Source organism: Catharus ustulatus, chromosome 36 (assembly GCF_009819885.2).
Source record: "Catharus ustulatus isolate bCatUst1 chromosome 36, bCatUst1.pri.v2, whole genome shotgun sequence".
NCBI lineage: Eukaryota > Metazoa > Chordata > Aves > Passeriformes > Turdidae > Catharus > Catharus ustulatus.
This window is the reverse complement of record NC_046256.1, coordinates 869,985-897,897: the sequence shown is the minus strand read 5'-3', so window position 1 is coordinate 897,897 and position 27,913 is coordinate 869,985. Positions and strand designations below refer to the sequence as shown.

The 27,913-nt window shown below is 41.6% G+C and overlaps 2 protein-coding genes and 1 long non-coding RNA gene across 3 annotated transcripts; 1 reads left to right on the top strand and 2 right to left on the bottom strand.

Annotated features, from left to right (window-relative positions):
- Positions 1 to 62: 62 nt before the first annotated feature.
- On the bottom strand, positions 63 to 6,243 carry MGAT1 (alpha-1,3-mannosyl-glycoprotein 2-beta-N-acetylglucosaminyltransferase). Its single transcript, XM_033084184.2, is given in 3 exon segments — positions 63 to 932; positions 934 to 1,513; positions 5,954 to 6,243. Coding segments are annotated over 2 exon segments (1,296 nt in total). The 5' UTR covers positions 1,501 to 1,513; positions 5,954 to 6,243; the 3' UTR covers positions 63 to 203.
- Positions 6,244 to 6,737: 494 nt separating this feature from the next.
- Positions 6,738 to 8,055, bottom strand: LOC117009856. The gene is made up of 2 exons (XR_004420546.1): positions 7,976 to 8,055; positions 6,738 to 6,806 (listed from the first exon to the last, which is right to left on the bottom strand). It is a non-coding gene; the product is annotated as an uncharacterized LOC117009856 (long non-coding RNA).
- Positions 8,056 to 8,251: 196 nt separating this feature from the next.
- On the top strand, positions 8,252 to 27,620 carry POLR1H (RNA polymerase I subunit H). The gene is made up of 7 exons (XM_033084216.2): positions 8,252 to 8,333; positions 8,785 to 8,910; positions 11,929 to 12,029; positions 20,892 to 21,001; positions 23,424 to 23,449; positions 23,488 to 24,058; positions 27,563 to 27,620. Exons 2-5 carry the CDS (start codon positions 8,787 to 8,789, stop codon positions 23,446 to 23,448), a joined length of 360 nt encoding a protein of 119 aa, XP_032940107.1. The 5' UTR covers positions 8,252 to 8,333; positions 8,785 to 8,786; the 3' UTR covers position 23,449; positions 23,488 to 24,058; positions 27,563 to 27,620.
- Positions 27,621 to 27,913: the final 293 nt, after the last annotated feature.

Here is a 27,913-nt window from a genome sequence, read left to right as displayed (position 1 = left end):
AAAAAAAGCCAAATTTCGGCTCAAAAGGGATTTTTAACAGACTCAAGGATGAAACTCCGACAGAAGTGGCAGTGATGGAATCCGGGGGAGGATCCCCCATTTTCTCACCTTTTATTCTGCAAAACCCCCGCTCCGAATTCACCCCAAACCCAACAAAAAAACCGAAGAAATCACCCCAAAAAAACCCCCAAAAAATCCAAATCTCAGCTCCAGGAAGGGTCGTAACCCGTCCAGTCCGAGGGAGGCGCCAGGAAGACGCGGCGGCCCCGGCACACGACGCTGACGATGCCGCGGTAGCCGGCGCGGGGGACGCCGGATTTGAGGTCGTCCATCAAGCCCAAAGCTTTGGCCAAGGCCTTGAAGGAATCGCGGCCGCGGTACTGGAGCCGCACCGGCCCCGCGTCGGCCGCCGCGTCCTTCTGCAGCTCCTCCAGCCTCACCTCGGGCGCGGAATAAACCTGCTGCAGGAAGAAACGTTCGTACTCGTCCTTGTTGAGGTAAGAAAGGTCCAGTTGGGTGAAAGGCACGAAGCGGTCGTTGAGTTTGATGAACTTCAGGTACTGGTCGAAGAACTGGCCGTGGCTCACGCCCTTGCGGCCGAAGGTCATGGTCCTGGACACCTCGGGCCGCACGCAGGAGCGGCCGCGCCGCTGCTCCGGCTGCCTCATCCAATCGTCCCAGAACGCCGGCGGCCATTTGGGTTCCAGCTCATCCCACAGCTCGGCCAGCAACAACCAGCCCAAACCGGGGAAGAAATCGGTGCGGTACAGGAGCTCGGCGCGGCCGGGATCCACCAGCCCCTCCTTGCCGTTGTCGTTCCACGCCGAGGCGCACCACAGGCTGGGATCCCTCTGCAGCAGCGGCAGAACCGCCTGGAAATACTCGAAGAAATCCGGCGCCACCTCCAAGTCGTCCTCCACCACGATGGCGGCGCGGGTAGCGGAAGGTGCGGAACACCTGGCCCAGCGCCCAGCGGTAATGCCGCGAGATTTTGTAATAGCCCTGGAACTTGCGGTGCTCCGGCGGCACCGCCACGTCGCTCAGGTCCGGCTGGCGGATGTGCGCCACGGCGGCGCCGTAGGACGCGATCACCGCGGCCGTCTCGGCGTGGCCGCAGTCCTGCGAGACGATCACCGGGAAGCGCCGCGCGCTGGGGCGGTAGCGCAGGATTTTATCCAGGCAGCGCCGCACCGAGCTGCGGTCGCAGGCCAGCACCAGCACCGGGATCACCGGCGGCTCCTCGGCGGCCTCGTGCCGCGGCGGCCGCGGCGTCCGGCGGCGCCGGGCTTGGCCCGAGCGCTGCAGCTGCAGGAGGAGCTCGCGCTGCAGCCGCAGCTCGGCCTCGGCGTCCTGCGCCAGCCGCAGCAGCTGCGCCGGCAGCACCGGCGACTCCGGCGCGGGTTTGGCGCCGGGGCGGCCCCAGAGGAAGAGGAGGAGGAGCCCGTTCCAGGCGAGGAAGAGCGCGGCTCCCCCCAGAGCCAGGCGGGTTTGCTTCAGCATCCTTCACATGGGGCTGGGGGGAAACGGGGAAAAAACGGGAAATTTGGTTAAAAATTGGGATTTTGGGGTAAAAATGGGGGTTTGGGGGTAAGAAATGGAGTTAAAAATGGGAATTTGGGGTAAAAATGGAATTAAAAATGGGGGATTTGGGGTAAAAATGGGGTTAAAAATGAGGGATTTGGGGTTAAAATGGGGTTAAAAATGGGAATTTGGGGTTAAAATGGGGAATTGGGGTGAGAAAGGGGGAAATTGGTTAAAAATGGGGATTTGGGGTGGGAGTTTGGGGTAAAAATGGGGGTTGGGGTAAGAAATGGAGGTAAAGATGGGGAATTTGGGGTAAAAATGGGAGTTTTGGGGTAAGAAATGGAGTTAAAGATGGGAATTTTGGGGTAAAAATGGGAATTTGGGGTAAAAATGGGGTTAGAAATGGGAAATTTGGGGTAAAAATGGGGATTTGAGGTGGGAATTGGGGTGAGAAATGGGGAATTTGGGTTAAAAATGGGGAATTTGGTAATGGAAATTAAGTTAGAAATGGGGAATTTGGGTTAAAAATGGAGTTAAAAATGGGGAATTTGGATTAAAAATGGGAATTTGAGGAGGGAATTGGGGTGAGAAATGGGGTGGATGGTTAAAAATGGGGTGAGAAAGGGGGAAATTGGTTAAAAATGGGGTGAGAAAGGGGAAAATTGGGTTAAAAATGGGGATTTGGGGTGGGAATTTGGGTTAAAAATGGGGATTTGGGGTAAAAATGGGGTTAGAAATGGGAAATTTGGGTTAAAAATGGGGATTTTGGTGTGGGAATTTGGGTTAGAAATGGGAAATTTGGGTTAAAAATGGGGATTTTGGGGTAAAAATTGGGATTTGGGGTAAGAAATGGGGTTAAAAATGGGAATTTGGGGTAAAAATTGAATTAAAAAAGGGAGATTTGGGGTAAAAATGGGGTTAAAAATGGGAATTTGGGGTTGAAATGGGGAATTGGGGTGAGAAAGGGGGAAATTGGTTAAAAATGGAGATTTGGGGTGAGAAATGGGGTTAGAAATGGGGAATTTGGTTAAAAATTGGAATTTTGGGGTAAAAATGGGGATTTTGGGGTAAGAAATGGGGTTGAAAATGGGAATTTGGGGTAAAAATGGAATTAAAAATGGGGGATTTGGGGTAAAAATGGGGTTAAAAATGGGAATTTGGGGTAAGAAATGGGGAATTGGGGTGAGAAAGGGGGAAATTGTTTAAAAATGGGGTGAGAAAGGGGGAAATTGGGTTAAAAATGGGGATTTGGGGTAGGAATTGGGGTGAAAAATGGGGAATTTGGGGTAAAAATGGGGAATTTGGGGTAAGAAATGGGGTTAAAAATGGGGGATTTGGGGTAAAAATTGAATTAAAAATGGGGGATTTGGGGTAAAAATGGGGTTAAAATGGGAATTTGGGGTTAAAATGGGGAATTGGGGTGAGAAAGGGGGAAATTGGTTAAAAATGGGGTGAGAAAGGGGGAAATTGGGTTAAAAATGGGAAATTTGGGGTGAGAAATGGGGTTAGAAATGGGAATTTGGGTTAAAATGGGGATTTTGGGGTAAAAATTGGGATTTGGGGTAAGAAATGGGGTTAAAAATGGGAAATTTGGGGTAAAAATGGGGATTTTGGGGTAAAAATGGGGTTAGAAATGGGGGATTTGGGTTAAAAATGGGAAATTTGGGTTTAAAATGGGGAATTTGGATAAAAATGGGGTTAGAAATGGAGGATTTGGGTTAAAAATGAGGAATTTGGATAAAAATGGAGTTAGAAATGGGAAATTTGGGTTAAAATGGGGATTTTGGGGTGAGAAATGGGGTTAGAAATGGGGAATTTGGGGTAAAAATGGGGATTTTGGGTTAAAAATGGGAAATTTGGGGTAAGAAATGGGGTTAAAAATGGGAAATTTGGGGTAAAAATGGAATTAAAAATGGGAATTTGGGGTTGAAATGGGGAATTGGGATAAGAAAGGGGGAAATTAGTTAAAAATGGGGTGAGAAAGGGGGAATTTGGGTTAAAAATGGGAAATTTGGGGTGAGAAATGGGGTTAGAAATGGGAATTTGGGTTAAAAATGGGGAATTTGAGGTAAAAAGGGGGATTTTGGGGTAAGAAATGGGGTTAAAAATGGGAAATTTGGGGTAAGAAATGGAAGTAAAAATGAGGGATTTGGGGTAAAAATGGGGTTAAAAATGGGAATTTGGGGTTAAAATGGGGAATTGGGGTGAGAAAGGGGGAAATTGGGTTAAAATTGAGATTTTGGGAATGGAAATTGGGGTTAGAGATGGGGATTTGGGTTAAAAATGGGGAAATTTGGGAATGGAAGTTGGGTTAGAAAAGAGAAATTTGGGGGAGGGAATTTGGGTCAGAAATGGAAATTTGGGGTGGGAGTCAAAATTCAAAAGTCAAAAATCCCGAGTTCCAGGTGTGAAAGAGTCAAAATTTCCAAGTTTCAGGCAGAAAAAAAAAATTGTAAATTAGAGGTGCAAAAAAGTCAAAAATTCAAAATTTTAGGTGCAAAAAAGTCAAAATTTCCAAGTTTCAGGCACAAAAAGTCAAAAATTTTAAATTAAGAGTGAGAAAAATTCACAATTCCCAAATTTTTAACACAAAAAAAGTCAAAATTTTCAAATTCCAGGCCCCAAAATTCCCTTTTTTGCCCCCAAAATCCTCCCCAGAAACAGAAACCCCAAAGCAGCAAAAAAAAGGAAGTGAAATTTTGTGGGTTTGGGGTAAAAATAACCCAAAAATCCCCCCCAAAAAATAAAGGAAAAATGAATTTAAAAACAGTGAAAAAGAAATGGGGAAAAAATAATTTTAAAATCTCTGAAATCCCCTCAAAAATGCCCCAAAATTTGGTTTAAAAAATGAGATGAAATTAGAAAAAAAAAGAGAAAAATGGGAATTTTCAATGAGGACAAAATTATCCTTAAAAATTCCTTAAAATTCCATGAAAAATGAATTTTTAAATTGAGTTTTAATTGAAATTTCCTTTTAAAAACCAAGAGAAAAACAAACCTGGGATCCTGAGGGCAGAGTCCAATCCTGTTAAATTTTAACTCAGGATTTTCCACTCCAAAGGGGGAGGGAAAGGAAAAAAAAATAAAAATAGAAGAAGGAAAAAGGAGAAAAAATGGGGGGGAAAGGGGATAAAAAAAAAAGAAAAAAGGAGAAAAAAATGAAAAAAAAGGGGAGAAAAAAGGAAAAAAAAATGGGGGGAAAAGGAAAAAAAAAGAATAAAAAAGGGGAGGGGAAAGAGGAGAATTAAAGGAAAATAAATTTAAAAAAACAAAGAAAAACAAAGAAGGAAAACTGAAAAAAAAATCCAAGATAAAGGGAAAAAAGATCAGGAAAAAAGGAAAAATAAAATCAGGAAAAAGGAAAAAATAAATCAGGAAAAAAGGAAAAAAAATCAGGAAAAAAGGAAAAAAAAATCAGAAAAAAGGAAAAAAAAAATCAGGAAAAAAGGAAAAAAAAAAAAGAGGAAAAAGTAAAAATAAAAACCAGGAGAGGTGGAAAAAAAAATGAGGAGGAGAAAAAAATAAAAAGAGTTAAAAAATGGAAAAATGGGGAAGAAAACTGCAAAAAAAAATCCCAGAAAATAGAAAAAAAAACAGGAAAAAACAAAAAACCTGGGAAAAAAAGGAAAAAAAACAGGAAAAAAGGAAAAAAAAGAGGAAAAAGGAAAAATAAAAACCAGGAGAGGTGGAAAAAAAATGAGGAGGAGGAGAAAAAATAAAAAGAGTTAAAAAATGGAAAAATGGGGAAAAAAACTGCAAAAGAAATCCCAGAAAAAGGAAAAAAAATCAGGAAAAAAGGAAAAAAAAATGAGGAAAAAAGGAAAAAAATCAGGAAAAAAGGAAAAAAAAACGAGGAAAAGGAGAAAAAATAAAAAGAGTTAAAAAATGGAAAAATGGGGAAGAAAACTGCAAAAAAAATCCCAGAAAATAGAAAAAAAAATCAGGAAAAAAGGAAAAAAAATCAGGAAAAAAGGGAAAAATAAAATCAGGAAAAAGGAGGGAAAATCAGGAGAAGGAGACAAAATAAAAAGAGTTAAAAAATTAGAAAATTGGGGAAAAAAAACTGCAAAAAAAGGGGGAAAAAAATGGAAAAAAAAGTGAAAATTGGGTCTGGCAGCTGAAGGGTTAAACCCCGCCCCGGCCACGTCGGCGGCGGAAAAAGGGAATTAAAGAGCCAAAAAAAACCCGGAAAAAACCAAATTTCAACCCAAAAAATGGAATTGCAGGGGGTGGGGGACAAAAGGGATTTTGGGGGGAAAAGGAATTATTAAAAAAATAAAAAAATTCCGGGGAAAATCCCAAAAAAAACTGGAAAAGGAGGGAAAAAAGGGGAAAAAAGTGGGGAAAAAGTGGAAAAAAGTGAGAAAAAAGTGGAAATAAAAAGAAAAAAAAATTAATTTAGGGGAGATGAGGAGGGGGAGGGAATTACCTGCTCCAAAATCCTGAGATTTGACCCCAAAATTCGGGATTTTTCTGCCCCACTTTGGAGTTTTCCCCTCAAAAATCCAAAAGTTTTGTTGAGAAATTCAGGGCTGGCCCCAAAATTTGGATTTTTCAGCCCAAATCTGGGAGGGTTTGTCCAAAATCGCCGAGTTTGGGCTCAGATTTGGGTTTTTTTTGGTCCAAAATCAGCGAATTTTGGCCCAAATTTGGGGTTGGGTGGCGGCTGCAGCCGGAGGTGCTGAGGGAGCAAAATTTGGATTTTTTTGTTTTTTTTGTTCCTTCCCCTCTGGGCTGAACCAAAATCATCAAATCCCTGCAAATCCCCCCAAAAATCCCCCAAATTTGGGGCAAAATTACAATTTCCCCCTTTTTTTTTCCTTTCCCTAAAAAATATTTTGGGTTTAAAACCCCAATTTTCACCTCCCAAACCCCCAAAAATTCTGATTTTTAACCCAAAATACTCTTGGAAAAAATACTAAAAATTAAGAAAACTCCAAAAGAATTCAGAATTTAACGAGAAAATCCCAAATTTTGGGCAAAACCAAAGTGAGATCCCACAGCCCCCCACCCAAAATTGTCATTTTCTGCCCCAAAATTCTCATTTTTTGCCCCAAAATTCTCATTTTTTGTCCCAAAATTCTCATTTTTTGCCCCAAAATTGTCATTTTTTGCCCAATTTTGGAGGAATTCACCTGGTGCTGCTGCAGGGGGAGGGGGGTCGCTGGGGTTCCCCCCTCCCCCCCCGAATTTTTTGGGGAATTTTGGGGGAATTTGGGGAATTTTTGCAGCTCCTGGAGGGGGTTCCAGCCTTTGGTGTGGGGGAGGGGTCCGGAGAAATCCTGAAAAAAAAGAAAATAAAAATGAAAATAAAAATAAAAATAAAAATAAAATAAAAAGAGGAAAAAATTAAAAGTGAAAATTTTTGGAATTTTGGTCCCACTCAGGAGAGGAAATTTTGGGGAGATCCCAAAAAAAAAGCAAAAAGTTCCTATAAAAATAATTTTAAAAATATTTTCCCCCCCAAAAAATTAAAAATAAACATTAAAAAAAATCTAAGAAAAAAAAAAATCCCCCAAAAAGCTCAAACTTCACCCCAATAAACTTTAAAACCAAAAAATATAAATGAAAAAAATCCTCCCCAAAACCCCAATTAAACCCTACAAAACAAATTTCAAAAAAACCCAAAACCCCTTAAAAAATAAAAAAAAAACCCTCAAATTTTCCTCAGAAAAATCCAAATAACCCCCCCCAAAAACCTAAAAAACACCAAAAAATTCCCAATAAATCCCTCAAAAAATAAAATTTTAAAATTTCTCAAAAAACCCAATAAACCCTCATAAAAACACCACAAAAAAACCCTAAAAAAACCCCAAAATAATCCCAAAACTGCTTTAAAAAACCCCAAAATTCTCCCAAACCCCTCAAAAAAAATAAAATAAAAAAAATCCCCAAAATTCTTCCAAAAAACTCCCATACCACCCCCCCAAAAAAACCTAAAAACCCCAAAAACGCTTTAAAAAATACCAATAAATTCTCCCAAACCCCTAAAAAAAATTTTAAAAAATCCCCAAAATCCTCCGCAAAACCCCCCTAAAAAACTCCCATAACAACCCCAAAAACCCTTTAAAAAAACCCCAAAAAATCCCCCAAACCCCTAAAAAAAAATTAAAAACAACCCCAAACCCCAAAACTGCCACAACAACCCCAAAAAACCTGAAAAACAACCCCAAAAACGCTTAAAAAAATAAAATTAAAAACCCCCTGCCCCCCCCCTCCCCTCACGACAAAAATGGCGCCAAAATTTCCCCTCAGCCGCTCCTGAGGGGGGGTCCCGGGGCCGCTCCCCCAGCCCAGACCAGGCCTCAAACGGCGCCGCCCGCGCCCCCCGCGGCTCTTTGGGGTCCCCCCAAGCCCGGGGGTCTCCCCCAAACCGGAGGGACCCCCCCGGTTCCCTCCCCCACCCCCCAAAATCCCGATCCCCTCCCCCCCCTCCCCTTCCCCCCGGTACCGGCGGCGCCTCCCGGCAGCGCCGCCACTTCCGGTTGGCCGCACCGGAAGTGTCGCCATGGCAACGGTAGCAAAACCACGCCCACTCCACCTCGGCGCGGCCAATCAGAGCGCGCCGAGCCGCTTCTGGTATGCAAATTAGCAAAGGTCACGCCCTCACGGCGGTAAACCACGCCTTAATTAAAGCCACGCCCCGCCACGTAATTAACTCATTAATTAATTAATTAGGGATTAATTAAGCGCTCCCCCGGGGGTGCTGAAGGGGGGGGGTCCGACTGGCGGAAATGCCGGAAGTGACGTCACGGAAGGGGCGGGGCTTCCTCGAGTTTCCCGCGCGCGCTGAGGCGGCTCCGGGACAGGTGGGGGAGGGGCGGATTTTCGGGTTTTTCTTTTGTTTTTTAGGGGTTTTTTGTCTTTTTTGGGGATTTTTGAGGGGAAAGGGGTTGGCAAAAGTTGGGAGGGGTCGGGTTTGGGGGATTTGGGGGAGTTTTGGGGTGAATTCGGCGGTTTTGGGGTTTTTGGGGAGGCTGAATTTGGGATTTTTGTGAGGGGAAATTGGGATTTTTGGGGTAAATTTGAGGGAATTTTGGGGTGAATTTGAGGGAATTTTGGAGTAAATTTGAGGGAATTTTGGGGGTAAATTTGAGGGAATTTTGGGGTGAATTTGAGGGAATTTTGGGGTAAATTTGAGGAAATTTTGAGGTAAATTTGTGGATTTTTGGGGGGATTTTTGGGGTAGATTTGTGATAGATTTCTGGAATTTTTGGGGTTTTTAGGATAATTCAGGTTTATTATTGAATTTTTCCCCAGGCATGGATCAGTCCCGGTTCCGTTCCAGGCTGGAATTCTGCCCCGAGTGCGGCTCGGTGCTGCCCCGGCCCGGCCCCCCCAGCTCCATCTGCTGCCCCCGCTGCTGCTTCAGCCTCCAGTGTGAAGGTTTGGGGGGGAAAAAAAACCAAAATAATCCCCAAAATATCCTGAAAAAGTCCCCAGAAAATCCCCCCAAAATGCAAAAAAAACATCCTGAAAAAAACTTTTAAAAACCCCAAAAATCCTCCAAAACAATCCTGAGAAAATTCCCAAAAAATCCTGAAAAAGTGCTGAAAAAATCCCAAAATAATCCCCAAAATATCCTGATAATATCCCCAGAAAATCCCCCAAAAAATGCAAAAAAAAAATCCTGAAAAAAACCTCAAAAAACCCCAAAAATCCTCCAAAACAATCCTGAGAAAATTCCCAAAAAATCCTGAAAAAGTCCTGAAAAAATCCCAAAATAACCCCTAAAATATCCTAAAGATGTCCCCAAAATGTCCCGGAAAATAAAAAAAAAAACAAAAACAAAATCCTGAAAAAACCCTCAAAAATCCTCCAAAAAATGCCAAAAAATATCCCCAAAAAATCCCAAAATAACCCCCAAAATATTCCCCCAAAATATCCTGGAGAAGTCCCCAAAATATCCCAGAAAATAAAAAAAAAATACAAAAAGAATCCTGAAAAAACCCTCAAAAATCCTCTGAAAAATGCCCAAAAATATCCCCAAAAAATCCTGAAAAAAATCCCAAAAGAACCCCCAAAATATTCCCCCAAAATATCCTGAAAAAGTCCCCAAATATCCCAGAAAATCAAAAAAAAATACAAAGAAAAAATCCTGAAAAAAACCTCAAAAAACCCCAAAAATCCTCCAAAACAATCCTGAGAAAATTCCCAAAAAATCCTGAAAAAGTCCTGAAAAAATCCCAAAATAACCCCTAAAATATCCTAAAGATGTCCCCAAAATGTCCCGGAAAATAAAAAAAAAACAAAAACAAAATCCTGAAAAAACCCTCAAAAATCCTCCAAAAAATGCCAAAAAATATCCCCAAAAAATCCCAAAATAACCCCCAAAATATTCCCCCAAAATATCCTGGAGAAGTCCCCAAAATATCCCAGAAAATAAAAAAAAAATACAAAAAGAATCCTGAAAAAACCCTCAAAAATCCTCTGAAAAATGCCCAAAAATATCCCCAAAAAATCCTGAAAAAAATCCCAAAAGAACCCCCAAAATATTCCCCCAAAATATCCTGAAAAAGTCCCCAAATATCCCAGAAAATCAAAAAAAAATACAAAGAAAAAATCCTGAAAAAAACCCAAAAAATCCTCTGAAAATGCCAAAAAAAATCATGAAAAAGTCCTGGAAAAAATCCCAAAAGAAACCCCAAAATATTCCCCCAAAATATCCTGAAAAAGTCCCAAAAAAATCCCAGAAAATAAAAACAAAAAACCCAAAAAAATCCCCCAAAAATCCTGAAAATTCCCCAAAATATCCCAGAAAATTGTAAAAAATACAAAAAAAGAATCCTGAAAAAACCAAAAAAATCCTCCGAAAAAATCTCCAAAAAATCCTGAAAAAAGCCCAAAAGAACCCACAAAAATCATGAAAAGTTCCCTGAAAAAATCCTGGGAAAAACCCCCAGAAAATCCCCTCAAAAAATCAAAATAATCCTGAAAAAGCCCCAAAAAGTTCCCCCAAAAAATCCCCCAAAAATCCTGAAAAAAACCTAAAAAAACCCAAAAATTCTTCCCAAACTCCTCAAAATTCCTGATTTACCCAGAATTTCCCTAAAATTCCAAAATTTTCCCAAGATTTCTTAAAATTTCCCAAAAATTCCAATTTCCCCCCAGATCTCAAAGGCAGAATTGTCCAAAAAACTCCAAAAACCCCCAAAAAATCCCAAATAAATCCCAAAAAATCCCAAAAAAAACTCAAAAAACCCCCAAAAAATCCCAAAAATTCCTCCCAAAACCCCTCAAAATTCCTGATTTTTCCCTAAAATTCCCAAATTTTCCCAAAATTCCCTAAAATTGCCCCAAAATTCCAATTTCCCCCAGATCTCAAGGGCAGAATTGGCCAAAAAACTCCAAAAAAACCCCAAAAATTCTTTCCAAACTCCTCAAAATTCCTGATTTTTTCCCAGAATTTCCCTAAAATTCCCAAATTTCCTCAAAATTCTTAAAATTTCCCCAAAATTTCTTAAAAATTCCCCAAAATTCCAATTTCCCCCCAGATCTCAAAGGCAGAATTGGCCAAAAAACTCCAAAAAAACCCCAAAAATTCTTTCCAAACTCCTCAAAATTCCTGATTTTTTCCCAGAATTTCCCTAAAATTCCCAAATTTCCTCAAAATTCTTAAAATTTCCCCAAAATTTCTTAAAAATTCCCCAAAATTCCAATTTCCCCTCAGATCTCAAAGGCAGAATTGGCCAAAAAACACCAAAAAAACCTCCAAAAATCCCAAATAAATCCCAAAAAATCCAAAAAAAATCCCAAAAATTCCTCCCCAAACCCCTCAAAATTCCTGATTTTTCCCCAAAATTCCCAAATTTTCCCAAAATTCCCTAAAATTGCCCAAAAATTCCAATTTCCCCCCAGATCTTGAGTGAAGAATTGTTAAAAAAACTCCAAAAAATCCCAAATAAATCCCAAAAAAACCCCAAAAAATCCCAAAAATTCCTCCCCAAACACCTCAAAATTCCTGATTTTTCCCTAAAATTCCCAAATTTCCCCAAAATTCCCTAAAATTTCCCAAAAATTCCCTGAATTTCCCCCCAGATCTCAAAGGCAGAATTGACCAAAAAACACAAAAAAACCCCCAAAAATCCCAATAAAACCCCAAAAAAACCCAAAAAAAACCCAAAAATTCCTCCCCAAACCCCTCAAAATTCCTGATTTTTCCCCAAAATTCCCAAATTTTCCCAAAAATTCCCTAAAATTGCCCAAAAATTCCAATTTCCCCCCAGATCTCAAAGGCAGAATTGGCCAAAAAACTCCAAAAAAACCCCAAAAATCCCAAATAAATCCCAAAAAAACCCCAAAAAACCCCAAAAAAATGCCAAAAATTCCTCCCCAAACCCCTCAAAATTCCTGATTTTCCCCCAAATTGTGGAATTTTCCCGAATTTTCCGTTTTTCTCCCCAGATTTCGAGGGCTGCAGCGTGCGGAGCCGCCTGGAGCTGACCCCGCTGGAGGCCGGGGGGGGGAGGGGCAGGGACGGCCCCGCCCCCCCAGAGGGACCCACGGTGAGGGGGGAGGGGAGGGGACAAAAGGCACAAAATTATCCAAAATTTACACCAAAATTTACACCAAAATTCCTCCAAAAAATCTGGAAATCGTAAAAAAATTCTGAAAAATTTACCCAAAAAATTGCTGAAAAATTCTCAAAATTTTCTCCAAAATTCTCAAAGATTTCCCCAAAAATTCCTGAAAAATTCTCAACATTTTCTCCAAAATTCTCAAAAATTTCCTAAAAAAATTCCTGAAAAATTCTCCAAATTTTCTCCAAAATTCTCAAAAATTTCCCCAAAAAATTTCTGAAAAATTCTCCAAATTTTCTCCAAAATTCTCAAAAATTTCCCCCAAAAATTCCTGAAAAATTCTCAACATTTTCTCAAAAATTTCCCAAAAAAATTCCTGAAAAATTCATCAAAAAATTCTCAAAATTTTCTCCAAAATTTCCCCAAAAAATTCCTGAAAAATTCCTCAAAAAATTCTGGAAGTGATAAAAAAAATTCCCCAAAATTGCCAAAAATATCCCCAAAAATTCCTGAAAAATTCCCCAAAATTTACCCCAAAATTCCTGAAAAATTCATCAAAAAATTCTCAAAATTTTCTCCAAAATTTCCCAAAAAAAATTCCTGAAAAATTCATCAAAAAATTCTGGAAATGATCAAAAAAAATTCCCCAAAATTGCCAAAAATATCCCCAAAAATTCCCAAAAATTCGTTTAAAAATTGCAAAAAAATTCCCTAAAATTTACCCCAAAATTCCTGGAAAATTCCTCCAAAAATTCTGGGAAGTCTCAAAAAAATTCCCAAAAATTTCCCCAAATTGCCAAAAATTTCCCAAAAAAATTCCTTCAAATTGCCAAAAATTTCCCTCAAAAATTCCCCAAAACTGTTAAAAATATCCTCGAAAAATTCCTGAAAAATTCTTTTTAAAAATAAGAAAAATTCCCCAAAATTTAACCCAAAATTCCTGAAAAATCCCTCAAAAAAATTTTGGAAATGCTCAAAAAAATGTCCCCAAAATTGTCAAAAATATCCCCAAAAATTCTTTAAAAATTGCTGAAAATTTGTTTAAAATTGCAAAAAAATTCCCCAAAATTTACACCAAAATTCCTGGAAAATTCCTCAAAAAATTCTGGGGAATCTCAAAAAAATTCCCAAAAATTTCCACCAAAAATTCCCCCAAATTGCCAAAAATTTCCCCAAAAAATTCCTTCAAATTGTCAAAAATTTCCCCCAAAAATTCCCCAAAACTGTCAAAAATATCCTCGAAAAATTCCTGAAAAATTCTTTTTAAAAATAAGAAAAATTCCCCAAAATTTACCCCAAAATTCCTGGAAAATTCCTCAAAAAATTCTGGAATTGGTCAAAAAAAATTCCCCAAAATTGTCAAAAATATCCCCAAAAATTCTTTAAAAAATCCTGTAAATTTGTTTTAAAATTGCAAAAAAATTCCCCAAAATTTCCCCAAAAAATTTCCCCAAATTGCCAAAAATTTCCCCCAAAAATTCCCCAAAATTGTGAAAATTTTCCCTCAAAAATTCCTGAAAAATTCTTAAAAATTCGTTTTAAAAATAAGAAAAAATTTACCCAAAAATTCCTGAAAAATTCATCAAAAAATTCTGGAAATGATAAAAAAAAATTCCCCAAAATTGCCAAAAATATCCCCAAAAATTCCTAAAAAATTCCTGAAAATTTGTTTTAAAATTGCAAAAAAATTCCCCAGAATTTACCCCAAAATTCCTGAAAAATTCCTCAAAAGATTCTGGAAATGATCAAAAAAAATTTCCCCAAAATTGCCAAAAATATCCTCAAAAATTCTTTAAAAATTCCTGAAAATTTGTTTAAAAATTGCAAAAAAATTCCCCAAAATTTACCCCAAAATTCCTGGAAAATTCCTCAAAAAATTCTGGGGAATCTCAAAAAAATTCCCAAAAATTCCCCCAAATTGCCAAAAATTTCCAAAAAAATTCCCCAAAATTGTCAAAAATTTCCCCCAAAAATTCCCCAAAACTGTCAAAAATATCCTCGAAAAATTCCTGAAAAATTCTTTTTAAAAATAAGAAAAATTCCCCAAAATTTACCCCAAAATTCCTGGAAAATTCCTCAAAAATTCTGGAATTGGTCAAAAAAAATTCCCCAAAATTGTCAAAAATATCCCCAAAAATTCTTTAAAAAATCCTGTAAATTTGTTTTAAAATTGCAAAAAAATTCCCCAAAATTTCCCCAAAAAATTTCCCCAAATTGCCAAAAATTTCCCCCAAAAATTCCCCAAAATTGTGAAAATTTTCCCTCAAAAATTCCTGAAAAATTCTTGAAAATTCTTTTTTAAAATAAGAAAAAAATTACCCAAAAATTCCTGAAAAATTCCTTAAAAAAATTTTGGAAATGATCAAAAAAATTTCCCCAAAATTGTCAAAAATATCCCCAAAAATTCCTAAAAAATTCCTGAAAATTTGTTTAAAAATTGCAAAAAAAATTCCCCAAAATTCCTGAAAAATTCCTCAAAAAATTCTGGGAAGTCTCAAAAAAATTCCCAAAAATTTCCCTAAATTGCCAAAAATTTCCAAAAAAAATTCCCCAAAATTGTCAAAAATTTCCCCCAAAAATTCCCCAAAACTGTCAAAAATATCCTTGAAAAATTCTTTTTAAAAATAAGAAAAATTCCCCAAAATTTAACCCAAAATTCCTGAAAAATTCCTCAAAAAATTCTGGAAATGCTCAAAAAAATGTCCCCAAAATTGTCAAAAATATCCCCAAAAATTCTTTAAAAATTGCTGAAAATTCCTTTAAAATTGCAAAAAAATTCCCCAAAATTCCTGAAAAATTCCTCAAAAAATTCTGGGGAATCTCAAAAAAATTCCCAAAAATTTCCACCAAAAATTCCCCCAAATTGCCAAAAATTTCCCAAAAAAATTCCCCAAAATTGTCAAAAATTTCCCAAAAAAATTCCTGAAAAATTCTTAAAAATTTGTTTTAAAAATAAGAAAAAATTTACCCAAAATTTCCTGAAAAATTCCTAAAAAAATTTTGGAAATGCTCAAAAAAATTCCACAAAATTTCCCAAAAAAATTCCCCAAAATTGCCAAAATTTTACCCAAAAGTCACAAAAATTTCCCGCAAAAATTCCAAAAAATTCCCAAAAAATTCCTGAAAAATTCCTCAAAAATTTCTGAAAATTCTCAAAAAAATTCCCCAAAAATTTACCCCAAAAAATTCCCCAAAATTCCAATAAATTTACCCAAAAATTCCTGAAAAATTCCTCAAAAAATTCTGGAAATTCTCAAGATAATTAAAAAAAAATTATAAAAAAATCCCTGGAAAATTCTCAAAAATTTACCCAAAATTCACAAAAATTTTCCCCAAAAACTCAAATTTTGGGTCTGAAACTGTGGATTTTTGAGGTGTAAAAGTGTGAATTTTGGGGGTGAATTTTAAGGTGAAAAAGGAGAATTTTGGGGTGAAAAAGGAGAATTTTTGGGTATAAAACTGTGATTTTTGGGGTGTAAATGTGGATTTTTGGGTGAATTTTGGGGTATAAAACTCTGGTTTTTGGGATGTAAAATGTGGATTTTTGGGTGAATTTTGGGGTATAAAACTCTGGATTTTGGGATGTAAAATGTGGATTTTTGGGGGTGAAAAATGGAGAATTTTGGGCTGTAAAATTCAGATTTTTGGGTATAAAACTCTGGATTTTTAGGTATAAACCTCAGATTTTGGGGTGTAAAATGTGGATTTTTAGGGGGTGAATTTTGGGGTGAAAAAGGAGAATTTTTGGGTATAAAACTGTGATTTTTGGGGTGTAAAATGTGGATTTTTTGGGTGAAAAAAGGAGAATTTTGGGCTGTAAAATTCGGATTTTTGGGTATAAAACTCTGGATTTTGGGGTGCAAAATGTGGATTTTTAGGGGGTGAATTTTGGTGTGAAAAACTCAGATTTTGGGTCTAAAACTTTGGATTTTTGAGGTGTAAAAGTGTGAATTTTGGGGGTGAATTTTAAGGTGAGAAAGGAGAATTTTGGGGTGAAAAAGGAGAATTTTTGGGTATAAAACTCTGATTTTTGGGATGTAAAATGTGGATTTTTTGGGGTGAAAAAAGGAGAATTTTGGGCTGTAAAATTCGGATTTTTGGGTATAAAACTCTGGATTTTGGGTATAAAATTCTGATTTTTGGGGTGCAAAATGTGGATTTTTGGGGGGTCATTTTTGCGGTGTAAAACTCGAATTTTGGGTATAAAACTGAATTTTGAGGATGATTTTTGGGGTGAAAAACTCAGATTTTGGGGTATAAAATGTGGATTTTTGGGTGAATTTTGGGGTATAAAACTCTGGATTTCTGGGTACAAAATGTGGATTTTTGGGGGGTGAATTTTGGGGTGAAAAGGGAGAAATTTTGGGTATAAAACTGATTTTTAGGGTGTAAAATGTGGATTTTTGGGGGAATTTTGGGGTATAAAGCTCTGGATTTTGGGATGTAAAATGTGGATTTTTTATTGGTGATTTTTGGGGTGAAAAAAGGAGAATTTTGGGTTGTAAAACTTGGATTTTTGGGTATAAAACTCTGGATTTTGGGATATAAAACTCTGATTTTTGGGGTGTAAAATGTGGATTTTTAGGGGGTGAATTTTGGGGTGAAAAAGGAGAATTTTGGGGTATAAAATGTGGATTTTTGGGGTGTAAAATGTGGATTTTTGGGTATAAAACTCAGATTTCGGGGTATAAAACTCTGGATTTCTGGGTATAAAATGTGGATTTTTGGGGGTGATTTTTGGGGTGAAAAGCTCCAATTTTGGGGTATAAAATGTGGATTTTTGGGTATAAAACTCTGGATTTCTGGGTATAAAATGTGCATTTTTAGAGGGTGAATTTTGGTGTGAAAAGCTCCAATTTTGGGTATAAAATGTGGATTTTTAGGGGATGAATTTTGGGGTGAAAAGCTCCAATTTTGGGATGTAAAATGTGGATTTTTTGGGTATAAAACTCAGATTTTTGGGTATAAAACTCCGGATTTCTGGGTATAAAATGTGGATTTTTGAGGGTGATTTTTGGGGTGAAAAACTCAGATTTTGGGGTATAAAATGTGGATTTTTGGGTGAATTTTGGGGTATAAAATTCTGGATTTTGGGATGTAAAATGTGGATTTTTTGGGGTGAAAAAAGGAGAATTTTGGGCTGTAAAATTCGGATTTTTGGGTATAAAACTCTGGATTTTGGGTATAAAACTCAGATTTTTGGGGTATAAAACTCAGATTTTGGGGTGTAAAATGTGGATTTTTAGGGGGTGAAATTTGGGGTGAAAAAGGAGAATTTTGGGTATAAAACACAGATTTTTGGGGGTAAAAACTCTGGATTTTGGGTATAAAACTCAGATTTTTGGGGTGCAAAATGTGGATTTTTAGGGGGTGAATTTTGGGGTGAAAAAGGAGAATTTTTGGGTATAAAACTGTGATTTTTGGGGTGCAAAATGTGGATTTTTGGGTGAATTTTGGGGTATAAAACTCTGGATTGTGGGATGTAAAATGTGGATTTTTGGGGGTGAAAAAAGGAGAATTTTGGGCTGTAAAACTTGGATTTTTGGGTATAAAATGTGGATTTTGGGGTATAAAACTCTGATTTTTGGGTATAAAACTCAGATTTTTGGGGTGCAAAATGTAGATTTTTAGGGGGTGAATTTTGGGGTGAAAAAGGAGAAATTTTGGGTATAAAACTGTGATTTTTGGGGTGTAAAATGTGGATTTTTGGGCTGAAAAACTCTGGATTTTGGGTATAAAATTCAGATTTTTGGGTATAAAACTCTGGATTTCTGGGTATAAAATGTGGATTTTTGGGGGGTCATTTTTGGGATGTAAAACTCAAATTTCGGGTATAAAACTGAATTTTGAGGGTGATTTTTGGGGTGAAAAACTCGAATTTTGGGTATAAAATGTGGATTTTTAGGGGGTGAATTTTGGGGTGAAAAAGGAGAATTTTGGGGTATAAAACTCTGATTTTTGGGGTGTAAAATGTGGATTTTTAGGGGGTGAAAAACTCTGGATTTTGGGGTATAAAACTGTGATTTTGCGGGTGTAAAATGTGGATTTTTGGGTGAATTTTGGGGTATAAAACTCTGTATTTTGGGGTATAAAACTCAGATTTTTGGGGTGCAAAATGTGGATTTTTGGGGGTGAAAAAAGGAGAATTTTGGGCTGTAAAATTCGGATTTTTGGGTATAAAACTCTGGATTTTGGGGTATAAAACTCAGATTTTTGAGATATAAAACTCAGATTTTGGGATATAAAACTCAGATTTTGGGGTGCAAAATGTGGAGTTTTGGGGGCTGGATTTTGGTGTGAAAAACTCAGATTTTGGGTCTAAAACTCTGGATTTTTGAGGTGTAAAAGTGTGAATTTTGGGGGTGAATTTTAAGGTGAAAAAGGAGAATTTTGGGGTGAAAAAGGAGAATTTCTGGGTATAAAACACAGATTTTTGGGGTGTAAAATGTGGATTTTTGGGGGTGAAAAAAGGAGAATTTTGGGCTGTAAAACTCAGATTTTTAGGTATAAAACTCTGGATTTTGGGGTATAAAATGTGGATTTTTGGGGGGTGAATTTTGGGGTGAAAAAGGAGAATTTTTGGGTATAAAACTTTGGATTTTAGGGTGTAAAACTCAGATTTTAGGTCTGAAACTGTGGATTTTTGAGGTGTAAAAGTGTGAATTTTGGGGGTGAATTTTAAGGTGAAAAAGGAGAATTTTGGGGTGAAAAAGGAGAATTTTGGGTATAAAACTGTGATTTTTGGGGTGCAAAATGTGGATTTTTGGGTGAATTTTGGGGTGAAAAACTCTGGATTTTGGGGTGTAAAATGTGGATTTTTAGGGGTGAAAAAAGGAGAATTTTGGGCTGTAAAATTCAGATTTTTGGGTATAAAACTCTGGATTTTTAGGTATAAACCTCAGATTTTGGGGTGTAAAATGTGGATTTTTAGGGGGTGAATTTTGGGGTGAAAAAGGAGAATTTTTGGGTATAAAACTGTGATTTTTGGGGTGTAAAATGTGGATTTTTTGGGTGAAAAAAGGAGAATTTTGGGCTGTAAAATTCGGATTTTTGGGTATAAAACTCTGGATTTTGGGGTGCAAAATGTGGATTTTTAGGGGGTGAATTTTGGTGTGAAAAACTCAGATTTTGGGTCTAAAACTTTGGATTTTTGAGGTGTAAAAGTGTGAATTTTGGGGGTGAATTTTAAGGTGAGAAAGGAGAATTTTGGGGTGAAAAAGGAGAATTTTTGGGTATAAAACTCTGATTTTTGGGATGTAAAATGTGGATTTTTTGGGGTGAAAAAAGGAGAATTTTGGGCTGTAAAATTCGGATTTTTGGGTATAAAACTCTGGATTTTGGGGTGTAAAATGTGGATTTTTTAGGGGGTGAATTTTGGGGTGAAAAAGGAGAATTTTGGGGTATAAAACTCTGGATTTTGGGGTATAAAACTCAGATTTTTGAGATATAAAACTCAGATTTTGGGGTGTAAAATGTGGATTTTTGGAGGGTGAATTTTGGTGTGAAAAACTCAGATTTTGGGTCTGAAACTCTGGATTTTTTAGGTGCAAAAGTGTGAATTTCGGGGGTGAATTTTAAGGTGAAAAAGGAGAATTTTGGGGTGAAAAAAGATAAATTTGGGGTATAAAACTCTGATTTTTGGGGTGTAAAATGTGGATTTTTGGGGGGTGAATTTTGGGGTGAAAAAGGAGAATTTCTTGGTATAAAACTTTGGATTTTAGGGTGTAAAACTCAGATTTTGGGTCTGAAACTGTGGATTTTTGAGGTGTAAAAGTGTGAATTTTGGGGGTGAATTTTAAGGTGAAAAAGGAGAATTTTGGGGTGAAAAAGGAGAATTTTTGGGTATAAAACTGTGATTTTTGGGATGTAAAATGTGGATTTTTTGGTGAATTTTGGGGTGAAAAAAGGAGAATTTTGGGCTGTAAAATTCGGATTTTTGGGTATAAAACTCTGGATTTTGGGTATAAAACTCAGATTTTTGAGATATAAAACTCAGATTTTGGGGTGTAAAATGTGGATTTTTAGGGGGTGAATTTTGGGGTGAAAAACTCTGGATTTTGGGGTATAAAACTCAGATTTTGGGATGTAAAATGTGGATTTTTGGGGGTGAAAAAAGGAGAATTTTGGGCTGTAAAACTCAGATTTTTGGGTATAAAACTCTGGATTTCTGGGTATAAAATGTGGATTTTTAGGGGGTGATTTTTGGTGTGAAAAAGGAGAATTTTGGGGTATAAAACGTTGGATTTTAGGGTGTAAAACTCAGATTTTTTGGGTCTAAAACTGTGGATTTTTGAGGTGTAAAAGTGTGAATTTCGGGGTAAAATTTTGAGGTGAAAAAGGAGAATTTTGGGGTGAAAAAGAAAAATCTTTGGGTATAAAACTCTGATTTTTGGGGTGTAAAATGTGGATTTTTGGGTGAATTTTGGGGTATAAAACTCTGGATTTTGGGATGTAAAATGTGGATTTTTGGGGTGAAAAAAGGAGAATTTTGGGCTGTAAAATTCGGATTTTTGGGTATAAAACTCTGGATTTTGGGTATAAAACTCTGGATTTTGGGGTATAAAACTCTGGATTTTGGGGTATAAAACTCAGATTTTTGGGGTGTAAAATGTGGATTTTTAGGGGGTGAATTTTGGGGTGAAAAAGGAGAAATTTTGGGTATAAAACTCTGATTTTTGGGGTGTAAAATGTGGATTTTTGGGGTGAAAAACTCTGGATTTTGGGGTATAAAACTCAGATTTTTGGGGTGAAAAGCTCCAATTTTGGGTATAAAATGTGGATTTTTAGAGGGTGAATTTTGGGGTGAAAAGCTCCAATTTTGGGTATAAAATGTGAATTTTGGCGCAGGTGGAGCGGCGCTGCCCCCGCTGCGGGCACGAGCAGATGCGATTCCACACGCGCCAGATGCGCTCGGCCGACGAGGGCCAGACGGTGTTCTACAGCTGCCCCCGGTGCAGGCGAGTAACCCCTGAGTAACCTCTGAGTAACCTCTGAGTATCCTCTGAGTAACCCCTAAATATCCCATGAGTAACCCCTGAGTAACCTCTGAGTAACCTCTGATTAACCCCTGATTAACCCCTGAGTAACCCCTGAGTAACCTCTGAGTAACCCCTGAGTAACCCCTGAGTAACCTCTGAGTAACCCCTGAGTAACCTCTGAGTAACCCCTGATTAACCCCTGAGTAACCCCTGATTAACCCCTGAGTAACCCCTGAGTAACCTCTGAGTATCCCCTGAGTAACCGCTGAGTAACCTCTGAGTAACCCCTGAGTAACTGCTGAGTGTCCCCTGAGTAAACCCTGAGTAATCTCTGAGTAACCCCTGAGTAACCTCTGAGTATCCTCTGAGTAACCCCTGAGTAACCCCTGAGTAACCTCTGAGTAACCCCTGAGTAACCCCTGACTGCCCCCTGAGTAACTCCTGAGTAACCTCTGAGTATCCTCTGAGTGACCCCTGAGTAACCTCTGAGTAACCCCTGAGTAACCCCTGAGTAACCCCTGAGTAACCCCTGAGTAACCTGAGTAACCCCTGAGTAACCTCTGAGTAACCCCTGAGTATCCTCTGAGTATCCCCTGAGTAACCCCTGAGTAACCTCTGAGTATCCCCTGAGTGACCCCTGAATGACCCCTGAGTATCCGCTCTGAGTGTCCCCTGAGTAACCCTGGAGTAACTCCTGAGTAACCCTTAAATATCCCTTGAGTGTCCCCTGAATATCCCCTGAGGATCCCAAAAATATCCCCAAAGGATCCCCTGAGTAACCTCTGAGTAACTCCTGAGTAACCCCAGAGTAACCCCTGAGTATCCTCTGAGTAACCCCTGAATGTCCCCTGAGTGCCCTGTGAGTAATCTCTGAGTAACTCCTGAGTAACCCTGGAGTGTCCTCTGAGTAACCCCAGAGTGCCCCCTCAGTAACCTTTGAGTATCCCCTAAATATCCCCTGAGTGTCCCCTGAGTAACCTCTGAGTAACTCCTGAGTAACCTCTGGGTATCCCCTAAATATCCCCTGAGTATCCCCTAAATACCCACAAAGTATCCTCTGAATATCCCCAAAATATCCCCTGAGTAACGCCGGAGTATCCCTGGAGTATCCCCTGAGTGGCCCCGAGTACCCCCGGAGTAACCCCTGAGTAGCGCCCAAGTAACCTCTGAGTAACTCCTGAGTAACCCCAGAGTAACCCGCGAGTGTCCTCTGAGTAACCCTGGAGTATCCTCTGAGTAACCCCTCTGAGTGTCCTCTGAGTATCCCCTGGATAGCCCGTGAGTATCCCCTGAGTATCCCCTAAATATCCTTAAAAAAACCTCCTGAGTATCCCCTAATTACTCTGAGTATCCCCTGAGTAACCCCTGGGTATCCCCTGAGTATCCCCTCTGAGTAACCCCTGAATGTCCTCTGAGTGCCCTGTGAGTAATCTCTGAGTAACCCCTGAGTAACCCTGGAGTATCCTCTGATTAACCCCAGAGTACCCCCTGAGTAACCTTTGAGTATCCCCTGAATATCCCCTGAGTGTCCCCTGAGTAACCTTTGAGTAACTCCTGAGTAACCTCTGAGTGTCCTCTGAGTAACCCTGGAGTAACCTCTGAGTAACCCCTAAATATCCCCTGAGTGCCCCCTGAGTAACCTCTGAGTGCCCCCTGAGTAACCCCTAAATGTCCCCTGAGTAACCTCTGAGTAACCCCTGAGTAACCCCTCTGAGTATCTCCTGTGAGTGTCCCCTGAGTAACCTCTGAGTGACTCCTGAGTAACCCCTGAGTATCCCCTGAGCATGCCCTGAGTATCCCAAAAATACTCACAAAATATCCCCTGAGGGTCCCAAAAATGGCCCCAAAGGATCCCCTGAGTAACCCCTGAGTATCCCTGGACTATTCTCAGAGTATCCCCTGAGTGCACCCTGAGTATCCTCTGAGCATCCCCTGAGTATCCTTAAAATATCCCCTGAGTACTCCATGAGTATCCTCTGAGTATCTTCTGTGTGTTCTCTGAGTAAGCTCTGAGTAATCCCTGATTATCTTCTGAGTATCCCCAGAGTGCTCCCAGAGTAACCCCTGAGTAACCTCTGAGTATCCCCTGAGTAACCCCTGAGTATCACCTAAATATCCTTAAAATATCACCTGAGTACCCCCAAAATATCCCCTGAGTACTCCGTGAGTATCCTCTGAGTAACCCCTGAGTATCCTCTGAGTATCCTCTGCATGTCCTCTGAGTAACCCCTGAGTATCCCCTAAATATCCTTAAAATATCCCCTGAGTAATCCCTTATTATCCTCTGAGTAACCCCTGAGTATCCTCTGAGTATCCCAAAAAAAATCCCAAAATTTCCCCCAAAATTTCCCCCAAAATTTCCCCAAATTTTCCCCAACCCCCCGCTCCGTTTTTCCCGCAGGTTTCAGGAGAAGGAAGATTCCTGAAATTCCGAATTTTTCCAGAAATTCCGAATTTTTCCTGAAAATTCCGGATTTTTCCAGAAATTCCGGATTTTTCCGCGGTTTCGGGATCGTGTTTGGTGCTGGAAAAGGAATAAAAGCGACCCCCCAAAATTTGGGGTGGGGTTCAGGACCCCAAAATTGACCCCAGACCCTTTTTGGGGACCCCAAAATTGACCCCAGACCCTTTTTGGGACCCCAAAAGCGACTCCGGCCCAAACTTGTCCCCTGCGCCGCTCCGTACCCTTCCCACAATCCCCCTCTTCCCGTACGGCCGGAAGTGCTCGCCCTGCTCTCTTCCACCGGAAGTGCGCACACCGAGGGGGACCGGATTCGCTGCCGCACTCACCGGAAGTGGCGCGCTCTGCGCACACCGGAAGTGGGGGCGGTGTCGGGCGCTGCACCGGGGGCGGCGGCGAGAGCGGCCCGGCCCTTCCCAGTTCCGCCCCCTCCCCATCCCAGTAACGGGGCCCTCCCCTCCCAGTACCGGGCAGCTCCTCCCAGTACCGGGAGCCCCCGCGGGGCCATGGCGGAGGCCGCGGACAGCGGCGGGTGCGGCACCGCCACCGTCACCGAGAGCGGAACCGTTGAACCGGTGAGGGCCGCGAGGGGGGAACTGGGAATGGGGTGGGGGGGAACTGGGAATGGGGGGGGGGAACTGGGAATGGGGGGGGGATACTGGGAATGGGGGGGGGATACTGGGAATGGGGATTGGATACTGGGAATGGGGGTTGGATACTGGGAATGGGGATTGGATACTGGGAATGGGGGGGGGATACTGGGAATGGGGATTGGATACTGGGAATGGGGATTGGATACTGGGAATGGGGGGGGATACTGGGAATGGGGGGGGGATACTGGGAATGGGGATTGGATACTGGGAATGGGGATTGGATACTGGGAATGGGGGGGGGATACTGGGAATGGGGGGGGATACTGGGAATGGGGGGGGGATACTGGGAATGGGGATTGGATACTGGGAATGGGGATTGGATACTGGGAATGGGGGGGGATACTGGGAATGGGGGGGGATACTGGGAATGGGGGGGGGATACTGGGAATGGGGATTGGATACTGGGAATGGGGGGGGGTTACTGGGAATGGGGGGGGGGATACTGGGAATGGGGATTGGATACTGGGAATGGGGATTGGATACTGGGAATGGGGATTGGATACTGGGAATGGGGATTGGATACTGGGAATGGGGGGGGATACTGGGAATGGGGGTTGGATACTGGGAATGGGGGGGGGATACTGGGAATGGGGGTTGGATACTGGGAATGGGGGGGGATACTGGGAATGGGGGGGGGATACTGGGAATGGGGGGGGGGATACTGGGAATGGGGGGGGGGATAATGGGAATGGGGGGGATACTGGGAATGGGGATTGGATACTGGGAATGGGGGGGGATACTGGGAATGGGGATTGGATACTGGGAATGGGGGGGATACTGGGAATGGGGATTGGATACTGGGAATGGGGATTGGATACTGGGAATGGGGATTGGATACTGGGAATGGGGGGGATACTGGGAATGGGGGGGGATACTGGGAATGGGGATTGGATACTGGGAATGGGGATTGGATACTGGGAATGGGGGGGGATACTGGGAATGGGGATTGGATACTGGGAATGGGGATTGGATACTGGGAATGGGGATTGGATACTGGGAATGGGGGGGGGATACTGGGAATGGGGGGGGATACTGGGAATGGGGATTGGATACTGGGAATGGGGATTGGATACTGGGAATGGGGGGGGATACTGGGAATGGGGGGGGGATACTGGGAATGGGGATTGGATACTGGGAATGGGGGGGGGATACTGGGAATGGGGATTGGATACTGGGAATGGGGGGGGGATACTGGGAATGGGGATTGGATACTGGGAATGGGGGGGGGATACTGGGAATGGGGATTGGATACTGGGAATGGGGGGGGATACTGGGAATGGGGGTTGGATACTGGGAATGGGGGGGGGATACTGGGAATGGGGGGGGATACTGGGAATGGGGATTGGATACTGGGAATGGGGATTGGATACTGGGAATGGGGATTGGATACTGGGAATGGGGGTTGGATACTGGGAATGGGGATTGGATACTGGGAATGGGGGGGGATACTGGGAATGGGGGGGGATACTGGGAATGGGGGGGGATACTGGGAATGGGGGGGGGATACTGGGAATGGGGGTTGGATACTGGGAATGGGGATTGGATACTGGGAATGGGGGTTGGATACTGGGAATGGGGGGGATACTGGGAATGGGGGTTGGATACTGGGAATGGGGGGGGGATACTGGGAATGGGGGGGGGATACTGGGAATGGGGGGGGATACTGGGAATGGGGAGTGGATACTGGGAATGGGGATTGGATACTGGGAATGGGGATTGGATACTGGGAATGGGGGTTGGATACTGGGAATGGGGATTGGATACTGGGAATGGGGTGGGGATACTGGGAATGGGGATTGGATACTGGGAATGGGGGGGGGATACTGGGAATGGGGATTGGATACTGGGAATGGGGATTGGATACTGGGAATGGGGGGGGATACTGGGAATGGGGATTGGATACTGGGAATGGGGATTGGATACTGGGAATGGGGGTTGGATACTGGGAATGGGGGTTGGATACTGGGAATGGGGGGGGATACTGGGAATGGGGGGGGATACTGGGAATGGGGGGGGATACTGGGAATGGGGATTGGATACTGGGAATGGGGGGGGGGGATACTGGGAAGGGTCCCTGGATGTCCCCAGGGGTCACTGGGGGACAAAAAATGACCCTGAGTGACCCCTGGGGACACAGAGTGACCATTGGGGACACAGAGTGACCCCTGAGTGACCACTGGGTGACCCCTGAGTGACCACTGGGGACACTGAGTGACCCCAGGCTGTACTGATTGACCCCTGAGTGACCCCGGACTGACCAGTAATGACCAATACAGACCAGTAATGACCAGTAGTGACCAGTACAGAGCAGTAGTGACCAGTAAGTGACCCCTGAGTGACCATTCCCAGGAGAACCACAGCCTGACGCTGAAGCTGAGTGACCATTGGACACCCTGAGTGACTCCAGACTGACCAGTACTGACCAGTAGTGACCAGTAATGACCAGTACAGGCCAGTACTGACCAGTAGTGACCAGTACAGACCAGTAATGACCAGTACAGACCAGTAGTGACCATTAAGTGACCATTCAGAGACTTCTGAGTGACCATTCCAGCAGCCTGACGCTGAAGCTGAGTGACCATTGGTGACCCTGAGTGACCCCTGGCTGTACTGATTGACCCCTGAGTGACCCTGACTGACCAGTACACACCAGTAGTGACCAGTACAGACCAGTACAGACCAGTAAATGACCATTAAGTGACCATTTCCAGCAGAAGCACAGCTTGACACTGAAGCTGAGTGACCATTGGTGACCCTGAGTGACCCCAGACTGACCAGTACACACCAGTACTGACCAGTACAGACCAGTACAGACTGGTATAGACCAGTACTGACCAGTACAGACCAGTACAGACCAGTACAGACCAGTACAGACCAGTAGTGACCATTAAGTGACCATTAAGAGACTTCTGAGTGACCACTCCAGCAGCCTGACGCTGACACTGAGTGACCACTGGTGACCCTGAGTGACCCCAGGCTGACCAGTACTGACCAGTACTGACCAACACAGACCAGTAATGACCAGTACAGACCAGTAATGACCAGTAAATGACCATTAAGTGACCATTCCCAGGAGAAGCACAGCTTGATACTGAACTTGAGTGACCACTGGTGACCCTGAGTGATCCCAGACTGACCAGTAATGACCAGTACACACCAGTAATGACCAGTACTGACCAGTAATGACCAGTAATGACCAGTACACACCAGTACTGACCAGTACAAACCAGTAAATGACCATTAAGTGACCATGTCCAGGAGAACCACAGCCTGACGCTGAAGCTGAGTGACCATTGGTGACCCTGAGTGACCCCTGGCTGTACTGATTGACCCCTGAGTGACCCCAGACTGACCAGTACAGACCAGTACTGACCAGTACAGCCCAGTAGTGACCAGTAGTGACCAGTAGTGACCATTAACCCCCAGGAGAACCGCAGCCTGACGCTGAAGCTGAGTGACCACTGGTGACCCTGAGTGACCCCTGGGTGACCCCTGACTGACCCCAGACTGACCAGTAGTGACCAGTAGTGACCAGTAAGTGACCAGTAAGTGATTATTTTCAGGAGAACCGCAGCCTGACGCTGAAGCTGAGGAAGAGGAAGCCGGACAAGAAAGTTGAGTGGTCGAGCGACACCGTGGACAACGAGCACCTGGGGAGGAGATCCTCAAAATGTGAGGGGATAAAAATAACCAAAATATCCTAAATTATCCTCAAAAATATCATAAAATATCCTAAAAATATCCCAGAGCACCTGGGGAGGAGATCCTCCAAATGTG